Source organism: Galeopterus variegatus, unplaced genomic scaffold, assembly GCF_000696425.1.
Source record: "Galeopterus variegatus unplaced genomic scaffold, G_variegatus-3.0.2 Scaffold2901, whole genome shotgun sequence".
Classification (NCBI taxonomy): domain Eukaryota; kingdom Metazoa; phylum Chordata; class Mammalia; order Dermoptera; family Cynocephalidae; genus Galeopterus; species Galeopterus variegatus.
In genome coordinates, this window is record NW_007729012.1 from 247,168 (window position 1) to 258,409 (window position 11,242).

Here is an 11,242-nt window from a genome sequence, read left to right on the forward strand (position 1 = left end):
CAAAACAGAGTCTCAGGTCCCACCCCAGACAGGCTGAATCCAAACCTACAGTTTCATGATTCCCAGGAGATTGACATACATATTAGAGTTTGAGAAGCCCTGCTTTATACTGCACATTTTAGCATCCAATTTTATTTCCCCTGTAGTTTTCTGCGTGCGTGCCCAAGTGTGCTTGCTCTGCCCTCGGTGAGATCTGAACTCCTTGAAGGGAGGAACCTCTTCCCTCTTGCCCTCATGTCAGGCATCCCGACCAGGGATGCTGTACAGCATGGTGGTTAAGACACAGATGCTAAGAGCTAGAAAGCCTGTGTTCAAATTTCACCTCCTGTTTTATTCTGGCCAAGTCACTTAAGCTTTGAGCACCTCACTTTCCTCATTGGTAAAATAAAGAAGATGCTATGATTGTTGTGAGTATTAATGAATTAAACCACGCAAGGTGGCTAGGACACACCTGGTGCATAATAAACTCCACAGTCGTGTTGTTATTATCATCACTAGAGGCAGTGTGTGCCAGGCAGCTGAAGGAAAGGCCTTTGCCTTGAAGACACTCACAATTTAGTATGCAGGACGCATGTGGGTAAAACTCAACTCCGGAAGGTGGCTGTGAAATACAGCAATAATTGAGGCACCCAAGAGGTCTGGGGTGGCCTGGAGGCGGGGAGGCAGGGGTGGGAATATCACAAAAAGCTTTGTTACCTGAATCAAGCAGATACCAAAGCTGGGTTTAAGGGCAAGGGCCTTCCGGGTAGGAAATAGAGCGAGTGAAGCTTCAGCAGCGGGACAGCCTGGGGCAGGGAAACCATAAGACTTTTGGTCTGCTGGGAAGGTAGGAGATAAGGAAGAGAGGTGGCAGGAGATGAGGCCAGGCCAGGCTCAGTCACTTTCCTTGGCCTGTGGCATGGCAGAAAGTGAAAGGGAAATGAAACTGGGGAAAGTGAGTTGCTGGTGGTGCCTTGCAAGGCGGCGGTCTCCAGTGGTGTCCACAATGTCAACATTCAGGAAGTCACTGGTTTCAAAAGAGGGCTAGGAACAGAAGCCAGGACAGAAAAGGTTAAAGGACAGAAGTGGAAGTGAGGAAGTGAAGGCAGCTGGCAGCTCCAGCCAGAAGCTTAGGGGTGGACAGTGCGAGGTGACAGAGGAGGCAGGGAAATCCCCAGGCAGAGGCGCCTGCTCACTTAGGCTCCTGCACCTCCTGCTCTGCCTCTGCCTGTCAGAGCAGCTTTGATCCTCATAGGGGTCAGGGAGGGGGCTCATTAGAAAATGCCGGGGCTCATTATTGAGGGCCCCTGTTCTTGCAGGAAGCATTTAATGGGTGGCAAGTGTAGTCAGGTCAGCTCTAGCCATGGGGCCAGACAGACCTGGGTCCCAAAACCAACTCTTTCATTAATTTGCTGTGTGACCCTGGTTGACTTACTTAACTTCTCTGAACCTCAGCTCAAAGTAGTAGCTTATAGAAGCATTAACTGTTATCCAGGATTTGTTGCTGTGCCAGGTATACTATGCTAGACATTTATGTACATGACTCAACACTCACCAAACTTGTAACTTGCCTTGGCCCATGTGGTTAGAAAGTGCTAGCATCAGAATTTGGATCCAAGACCCCTGCCTCTACAGGGGGTTTAATTCTGGTTTAATCCAGGGGCTCTAATCTAAAGGTTCGCGCCAGAGGAGGTTTTTGAAAACATATCCACCAGTTTCCCACCTCCAGCCTGAGGCTTTGGTTTTAATGAAAGTCCCATGGGTGGCTCTACTGTATAGCCAGCCTGGGGATCACTGAGCAGAATAATGAAGCACTCACATGCAGCATAAGATCCGTGTGAGCCCTCACGACTCCATGCTGGGAGGGTCTATTAGGTCAAACGTATGAAATTCCTGATATTCATCCCCTTTTTCATGTGCAGTGGATGGATATTTTATATGATTCAGGTTAATCCATCCATCCTGCAGTGCCTGGAACTTGGGGCCAGGACTAGGATGAAGCAAACAAGCCACTAGCCTTCATTCAGTCATCAAGATAAATAATATTTTAATTCTATATTTTGCAAAATCAAAGTTAATGCAAAAATTCTATGACGAATAAAATGTAAACATTTTAAATGAAGACAGAATCCCACCTGCACTTGTACCAACTCCTCACTTGCTCACCCTGGTCCTGGCCCTCTCATTAGCTCTGTGTTTCAGTGTCCCCATTACAAAATGGGATACCAAGAGTTGCCCTGTTTGCCCAGAGGGTGGGTGTGAGGATCAAATGAAATAATAAAAGTGTAAGCATATTTGTAAATGAAAGGGCTCTATGCAGAATGGCATCTTGTATCAAGTCAGCATGTAACGTGAAACTCCTGCATTGTCAATGTTACCCTTAAAAATCCTTTAAATCTTCCATAAAGTAAAAAACACACAATTTAGAAAATGTGGCAAGTCTCTTCTTAAGTCCCACTCAGACACTTTTATCTCCAGGAACATGGATTTGGCTGTTTCTTCCCCAGATGAAGTGTCTGACATGCATTTGGGGACCAGCTTGTTCAAGAAATGCAGGGTTTGGCTTTATTTTTCTAGCAGAGTGCATATAATTGGATTGGAGTATTTATATGTGTGTTCAGAGAGGCTGCAATGTAGTTATATCAAGTTCTGATGTTCTCCAAAGTGACAGCCAAGTGGCTCACGTTGCTTTATTAGACAGGAGTAATGGGGCTGGAGTCCCAGGCCATTCTTGGTGGCCTCCACAGAACTTGATTTTCTATCAACTAGTGAGTGGGTTCCAAATTAGTTCAGTCGGTGGGCTGCCTGGTAGATCACCAACAAAAACCCTTGAGCATGGGCCGGCCTGTGGCTCACTTGGGAGAGCGTGGTGCTGACAACACCAAGTTAAGGGTTAAGAGCCCCTTACTGGTCATCTTTAAAAAAAAAAGAAAAAGTTCGTTTGGAAAAAGTTCATTAGTCACATGCTCCCAGGGGTGTACCCTACCTTGTCGTTTTTAGTGGCTGTACAAGTCCTTCCCAACTGTTCCTCCATTTCACTCTCTGGCCACACCTCCGACCTTTCCAGCTCATTCCTTTAGTGCACTAACCCAACAATCCTTTGACTCTAGGACTTCTGATCTATTAGTCTGCCACTTTCCCTCTGACCATAATTGACTTCATGTCCTCTCTCACCTACTTAAATTTATGATCAGTCATTTTGATCACCCCCTTGCACGTATTCTCAACTCCCTTATCTCTCTTATGCTTCATTGTGCTCACTTGACAAAAACCACAACCCTAGTGAGATCCAACCCTCCATGCAGCTGAATGTTATCAGAGAAAATGATGTGACCATGCCGATGGTCTGATTTTAATTTTGTGATGTGAACAGCAAATAAACCTTAACCCTGTCTGGCAGTCATATAATGGTTCTTTATTAAATTCACTCTCCCAAACAACTCTTTCATAACTGTCTTCACTTCATCTCCTGTCTTCACTCTCAGCTGGTGACCTTGCCCTCCTCTTAGAAAATTCAAACAACCAGAGAGAAAATTCTCTGGACTCTCCACCTACAGCATCTGCACCAAGGATTCTGCCTGCCTTCCATGACTCAGATGAACTTTCCTAGCTCCTATCAAGAGCCAGTCTTGTGCACTAAATCCCATCCTCTCTCACTTACTCAAGGGCATTCCCCAGCAGTAGTTTTTCTTTCTCTCTTCTTTACAACATCGATTTTACAGGTTCCATCTGCTGAACATGTACTATTATTTCTCCCATCCTAAAACACCTACTCTGGACACACTGCTCTATAACCTACTATCCAATTGTTTGCTATTTTTTCTAGTAAACTTCCTCAGAAGAGTTGTCTATACCCAATGTTTTCAATTCCTCTCCTCCCATGCTCTTTTAGACCAACTCCAATAGGGCTTTTATCCCCATCCTTCAACCAAAACTACTCTTGTTAATATGACCAATAAACTCTACATGATGACATCCTATGGCTGTATTTTAATCCTCATTTTACTTATCTGAAGCACTTCTTAAGGTTGCTCATTCTCTTCCCTGAAATAATCTCTTCAGTTGTCTTCTAAGACATAGCACTTTCTTGAGAGTCTTCCTACCTCACGGGTCACTTTTGGCTTATTTTGCTGATTCCTTCTCTTTTCCTCACCTCTTCATGTTGGAGGGTGCCAGGGTTCTATCCTTTGTCATCTTTTCCACTTATACTCATTTCCTTAGTGATGTTGTATAGTCTCATGGTTTTAAATTTCACCAACGTATCACTATTCCCAAATTTCTATCTCTGGATCAGACGTCTCTTGAACTTCAGACTCACATTACTACCTATATGGCATGTAGACATTTCAAAGTCAATGTGCCAAAACAAAACTCCTGGTATTTCCTGCATCTTAGTTGATGTCAACTTCATCCCTCCAGTTGTTTCAGTCAAAACTGTTAAGTCAGCTTTGAGCTTCTTTATCTCTTTCACTCTCTTTCTCTCCCAACATTCAATCCATTAGAAAATCTATTAGCTTTACCTTCAAAATATATCCAGAATTTGGAACTTCTCATCAACTCTCTGCTGCCACTCTAGTACAAGTCACCATGATCTCTCACCTGAATTATTTCACTAACTTTCTAATTGGTGCCCATACTTCTGTCCTTGCTAATATAAAGCCAATGTTTAATATAGCAGCAGGAGTAATCCTTTTAATATATGTCAGGAGTGATGTCAGGGAAAAGGATAGAGTAGGAAGCAGCAGAAATATGTCTGTCCATATGGACAACAATTACAATGTTAGAAACCAAAGTGACTATTTTTAAACTCTCAAGTTTATTTGAATGTTTTCATCCTCCAGGAGACAACTTTTCTAGTCAATTGCAGCTAATCTGTATTGATTTCAGCCATCAGCACAGTGGTGGCTACTCATCTCTAATCTCCCAGTTCTGTGGCAGCAACCAAACATTAGAATTCTGTGTTCTGACTATGGATTGCTGCTTCTGATTGCTGAGGGGCACGTATGGAGGCTGTATTCCATGGTTTCAATCTCCACCAGTTGAGTGGCTTCCAGGAGACTTAAAGGAGCAGCACCTATTGTTTTAGACCTTCAAAAACAACGTCATATGTGAGAGAATTTAGAAAACCACTGTGAATGCTCAGAAAGAGAGGCAGGCTCAAAAAAGCGCTGAAAGAAACTTAAGCTTTCACCTTAGGTTGATTCCAGCACAGAGATACCCTACAACAATCAAAAAACAGCAAACCTTGGGGAATGGAGAGAATCATATTTTCAGAGTTACCACATTAAGAGATTCAAATGTCCATTTCTCAACAGCAACAAAAAAATCAGCACAGGGCATACAAAGAAACAGGAAGGTATAACTCATTCCAAGGAACAAAATAAATAGGCAGAAAACATAGTTGAAGAAGTCCAAATATCAAACTTACTAGACAAAGACTATAAAACAACTGTCTTAAAGATGCTGAAAGATCCAAAAGAAGACATGGACAAAGACAGGAAAACAATGTATGAACACAATGAATATATCAATAAAGAGATAGAAAATATTAAAAGGGACTAAAAAGAAATTCTGGAGCTGAAAAGTATAGTAACTTAAATTTAAAAATACACTAAAGAGGTTCCAAAGCAGATTAAAGTAAGCTAAAGAAAGAATTAGAGAACTTAAAGATACAGCCATTAAGATTACTGAGTTTGAGAAATGGAAAGGAAAAAGAATGAAGAAAAGTGAACAGAGTCTAAGAGACTTGTGGTATATTGTCTTAGTTTGTTTTTGTTGCTTATAACAGAATACCTGAAACAGGGTAATCTACAAAGAAAAAAAAATATTACTTACAGTTCTGGAGGCTGAGAAGTCCAAGGCTGAGGAGTCATATCTGGTGAGGGTCTTCTAGCTGGTGGGAGATTCTCTGCAGAGTCCCAAGGTGGCTCAGGCAGCACATGGTGAGGGGGCTGAGCATGCTACCTCAGGTCTCTCTTCCTCTTTCCATAAAGCCACCAGTCCACTTCCATGATAACCCGTTAATCCATTAATCATTAATCCATGAATGGATTTATCCATTCATGAGGGGAGAGACCTCATGACCCGACCTCTTAAAGGCCCTACCTCTCAACACTGTCACACTTGGGATTAAGTTTCAGCATAAGTTTTGGAGGGAGCAAACATTCAAACTGCAGCAGGTATCATCAAGCGGATCAATACACACATTGTGGTAATCCGTAAGAGAGAGAGAGAGAGAAAAGAGCAGAAGCAATATTTGAAGAAATAATTTCTGAAAATGCCTCAAATTTGATGAATGACAATGATGAACCTACAAATCCAAAAAGCTCACCAAACAAACAAGTAGGATAAACTCAAGGAGACCTACATCAATACACATTATAATCAAACCGTCAGAAGACAAGGAAAGGGCTGGCCCCATGGCTCACTCGGGAGAGTGTGGTGTTGGTAGTGCCGAGGCCGCGGGTTCGGATCCTGTATAGGGATGGCCGGTGCGCTCACTGGCTGAGCGTGGTGCAGACCACACTGTGCCAAGGGATGCAACCCCCTTACCAGTCAGGAAAAAAAAAAAAAAAAAGACAAGGAAAGACTCTTAAAAACAGCAAGAGAGAAGCAACTCACCACGTACAAGAGCTCCCAATAATATTTCAGCTGACTTCTCATCAGAAATCTTGGAGGCCAAAAGGCAGTGGGTTGATATATTCAAAGTGCTGAAAGAAAAAAATCTGTCAACTGAGAATTCAATATTTGGCAAAACTGTCCTTCAGAAATAAGGAAGAAATTACAATATTCTCAGATAAACAAAAACTGAGGGATTTGTTACCGGTAGACCTACCCTTCAGGAAATGCTAAAGGGAGTCCTTCAGGTTGAAATGAAAGGAAACTACACAGCAACTGGAAGCCCTTGAAGAAATAGAGATCTCCAGTAAAGGTAAATATAGGGGCCATTATAAAGTTAGTACTATTGTAATTTTGGCCTGTAACTCCATTTTCAATTTTCTACATGATTAAAGGACAAACGCATGAAATCAATTTATTAATCTATGTTGTTGAGCACATGATGTATAAAGACTTAATCTGTAACACTGATAACAGAAAGGGAAGATACGGCAATATAGGAGCAAGAGTTTTTGTATGCTACTGAAGTTAGATCGGTTTAAATTCAAATCAGATTGTTATAACTTTAGATGTTAAATATAATCCCCATGATAACCACAAAGAAACTATTGATTTTACACAGAAGAAAATGACAAGAAAATTGTACTAGTCAGGGTTCTCCAGAAAGACAGAACCAATAGGATATGCATGCCAAGGGTATTTCAAAAAGTTCATGGAAAGATTTGTATTATTTTTTGATTCTATTTTTCCATGAACTTTTTAAAGTACCCTCATATTTATGAGAGGAGACTTATTAAGACAATTGGCTCATACAATTGTAGAGCTTAGAAGTCCCACAACAGGCCATCTGCAAGCTGGAGATCCTGGGATGCCAATGGCATGGCTCAGTCCAAGTTCAAAAGTCTCAGATTCAAGGAAGCTGATGGTGTAGTTATCAGACTGAGCCAAAGGCCTGAGAACTCAGAGGGCTACTGGTGTAAGTCGTGGAGTCCCAAGGCCAGAGAGCCTGGAGTTCTGATGGTCAAGGGCAGGAGGAGAAGAGTGTCCAGCTCCAGGAGAAGAAGGGGAAGAACTCCCTTTCTTTCCTTCTTTTGTTCTATCTGGGACCCCAACTGATTGAATGGCACCTGCCTACTTTGAGGGAGGGTCTTTCCCACTCAGTCTATCTACCCACATTCCAATTTCCTCTGGAAACACCCTCACAGATACACCCAGAAGTAATGCTTCACCAATTCACTTAATCTAGTCAAACTGACATTTAAGATTAACTATCACAAGAATCAAAATATGTCACTACAAAAAATCAACTAAATACAAAGAAGACAGTAAAGAGAGACAAAAAAGCTATAAGGCATGTGGAGAAGGAATATCAATATGGCAGAAGGAAGTCTCTATATGTCAGCAAGTACTCTAAATATAAATGGATTAAACTCTCCAATTAAAAGACAGAGCTTGCAAAATGGATTTAAAAAACCATGATCCACCTATATGTTATCTACAAGAGATTCACTTTATATTCAAAGACACAAATAGGTTGAAAGTGAAAGTATGGAAAAAGGTATTCCACATTAACAGTAATCAAAAAGAGAGGTGAAGAGGCTACACTAATGTCAGACAAAATAGACTTTAAATCGAAAAAGGATGTGAGAGACCGAGAAGGGCACTGTATATTACTAAAAGATTCAATACAGCCAGAAGATATGACAATCATAAACATTTACAGACTACTGTAGTTTGAATGCATCCTCTCCAAGATTCAAGTGTTGAAATGTAATGGCCAGTGTGTATTAAGAGGTGGGGCCTTTAAGGTATGATTAGGTCATGAGGGCTTTTCCCCTCATGAATGGGATTAAGACCCTTACAAAAGAGGCTTCAAGCAGTGTTCCACGCACTTGCCCTTCTGCCTTCCCCATGTGAGGACACAGCATTCTGCTTCTCAGAAGCACACAACAAGGTGTTATCCTGGAAGATGAGAGCTGCCCTCATCCGACAACCAAACCTGCTGGTGCCTTGGTCTTGGACTTCCCAGCCTCTAGAACTGTGAGAAAATAAACACCTATCATTTCTTTTTTTTTTTTTGTCTTTTGTCTTTTTTCCATGTCCGGCAACGGATCGCAACCCTCAGTGTTGCCCCCGTACCGGACCGGGGACCGGCAACGGGATTGCAACCCTCGGTGTTGCTCCCGTGCCTCGCTCAGCCAGTTTTTCTCCACCCTCAAGCCTGTCCCTTCTCCCCTATCCCTGTAGTGAATTGAATTATGTGCCCTCCAAACTCCCTGAAGCTTGAATTGTATCCCCCAAGTTTTATGTATTAGAAGCTTGGCCCCCACTGTAACTGTTAAGAGGATGGGAAATCCTATTATGGTAATTGAAAGGTGGAGCCTTGAAGAGGTGATTGGATTGTAGGACCATGCAGTAGTGAATGGATTAAAAATGGTGGTCAGGGGCATGGTTCTGAGGATTTTAAAAAAAGGAGAGTCTGTCTTTCTCTCTGCTGTGCTTTCTCTGCTTCCACCATCTTGCAATGTGAGACCCCTGGGTCAGTGTCGCCACCACCAGATGGACTTTGGACTTCCCAGCCTCAGAAACTGTCAGCAATAGTTCTTGGCCTGAACTTGGCTGACCTTTGCATCTTCCTCCTTTCTCCTCCGTCCTTAGCCTTGTCCTGGGATGTCTACAAGTTCTCCAGCCCTGAATGATCAGGATACCCTGGATCAGCTCATAAAGCAATCCCCCAGGTTTCCTCTTCATTTGACTGCTCAGTTGGAGGACATTTAACACTTGTTCAACAAGGTCCGGCAGGATCCACAGGAACATCACAAGCTGGTAGAAAACTTTGTCCACATCATGGAGACCAGCAGCCAACTCCCAGGTGTCAAGTCCATGGAGTGCCCGGTGGGCCAGGCCTCACCTGGCAAACAAGCCCACCAGCACAGTCAGGAACCAGCCAATCCTGAGCCACCCCAGCACCTGGTGGTCAAGACTCCACAGGAGTCAAACTTCAAAGACGTTGTGGCCATGAGGTCATCTGACTGGCTCCAGCCACCCTTCAAAGTGGATGACCAGCTAGCTGTTTGGCTGGGACAAGGAGCCCCAGTTTGGGCTAGATGTCCTGGCAGAGCACCTCTGGAAGATTTATGCTGGTTTCCACAATAACATGGAGGAGCCGAGGCACAGATGCAGACTCATGGAGTAGGCACTGGACCTGGAAAGCAAGACTCCAGGATCAGACTCAGAGGCAGAGACATATCCTGAAGATGCCTTGAGTTTTTCTATACCCCACTCGCCTGAGACTGCCTCCAGCTCCCCTGAGGGTTCCCCAAAAGGGAGCATGATTCCAGACATGGCCCAGGAGCTGGAGCCTGCCGGAAGAGCTCATCCATTTCTGAAGCCAATATCCTGGGACTCCGAGGACTTCAAAGATGAATTCCAGAGGCTGGATAGCTTGCTCCAGCCATCCATGGGGTTGGCAGTCCCACTCAAGATGGAAAAGATGCAGGCGCTAAGAAGCGGAGAACACGTGCTTGCCACGGTCATCAGCAGCTTCACACAGCACACCTTTACCTGTGGCAGGGGCAGCATCAGGGTGTGGAGTCTGACTGGCCACGTGGCTGAGGACAGGTTCCCCAAGACCAACCTGCCTGCACAGTTGCAGACTCATGGGGCCTACTTGCGCACCTGCCTGCTGTCATTGGACAGCAGAGCTCTGCTGAAGGAGGGCCACGGCCGGGCCAGCATGAGCATGTGGGACCTGGAGGCACCCTCCCTGCATGTGAAGGCTGAGCTGTCCTGAGAAAGTCTCAGCTGCCAGGACCTGGTTCTCGATCTGGAAGACAACTTGGCCTTCACCAGCTTCACCAGTGGCACGGTCAGGATCTGGGACCTGTGGGATCAGAGCATGGTCAGGAATCTCACAAGCCATCCAAATGGAGCCAAGAGCCTCACAGTCAAAAACCATTACATCTGGACAGGGTGTCTGGACGCCTGTCTGCAGAGCTGGGACCTGAGGGTAGTCAAGGAGCTTCTAGAATACCAATTCAAGTCACAGATCATGAGCCTGTCCCACAGCCCCCAGGAAGACTGGGTGCTGTTGGGCTTGGCCGACAGCCAGCAGTGGTTGCAGCACGCCAGCAGGAGCCAAAGCACGTGGTGGGGCAGGGTGAAGGACTTCACCATCCTTGACCTTAAGTTCTCCCCCTCTGGCCAGTGGCAGGTGCGCATGGGCATGGGCAACATTGTCAGCCTCTACAGCATGCCCCGGGGAACACTGGTGTTCCAGGTATCCGAGACCACCTCTCTCATGTGCTGTGACATGTCTTCCAACAACTGCCTGATCATCACAGGCTCTGGTGACTATGCCTCAGTGTACCAGATCACCTACAGAGGGGCCTCACACCGGCCACCCCAACTGTGGCTCCTTTTCTGTCTCTTCTCCCCCAAGTAGGGTGCAACAGTGGAGGGAAATGGCTGGTGGGAGGGAGGGGTCTTCCAGGGCACAGCAAGATTCAGATGGTGGTGGGCAGACTCCTCTCTGTCGCGTCTAATAAAGCAACGGGAAAAAGCAAAAAAAAAAAAAGAAAAGAAAAGAAAAGAAAGAAACTGTGGCAGTAAATTTCATCTTCTTATAAATCACCCAGTTTTAGGT

General features: G+C 44.5%; 2 protein-coding genes across 2 annotated transcripts in view; one reads left to right on the forward strand and one right to left on the reverse strand.

Annotated features, from left to right (window-relative positions):
* MARCO (macrophage receptor with collagenous structure) overlaps nt 1-4,140 on the reverse strand; it is a 42,101-nt gene extending 37,961 nt beyond the window's left edge. The window contains exon 1 of the mRNA XM_008583399.1: nt 4,133-4,140. Within this exon, the coding sequence (XP_008581621.1) occupies nt 4,133-4,140 (8 nt within the window). The remainder of the gene's footprint in view (nt 1-4,132) is intronic.
* A 4,426-nt stretch (nt 4,141-8,566) lies between these two features.
* LOC103599288 (transducin-like enhancer protein 6) lies at nt 8,567-11,041 on the forward strand. The gene is given in 3 exon segments (XM_008583400.1): nt 8,567-8,602; nt 9,256-9,665; nt 9,667-11,041. Coding segments are annotated over 3 exon segments (1,821 nt in total).
* Nucleotides 11,042-11,242: the final 201 nt, after the last annotated feature.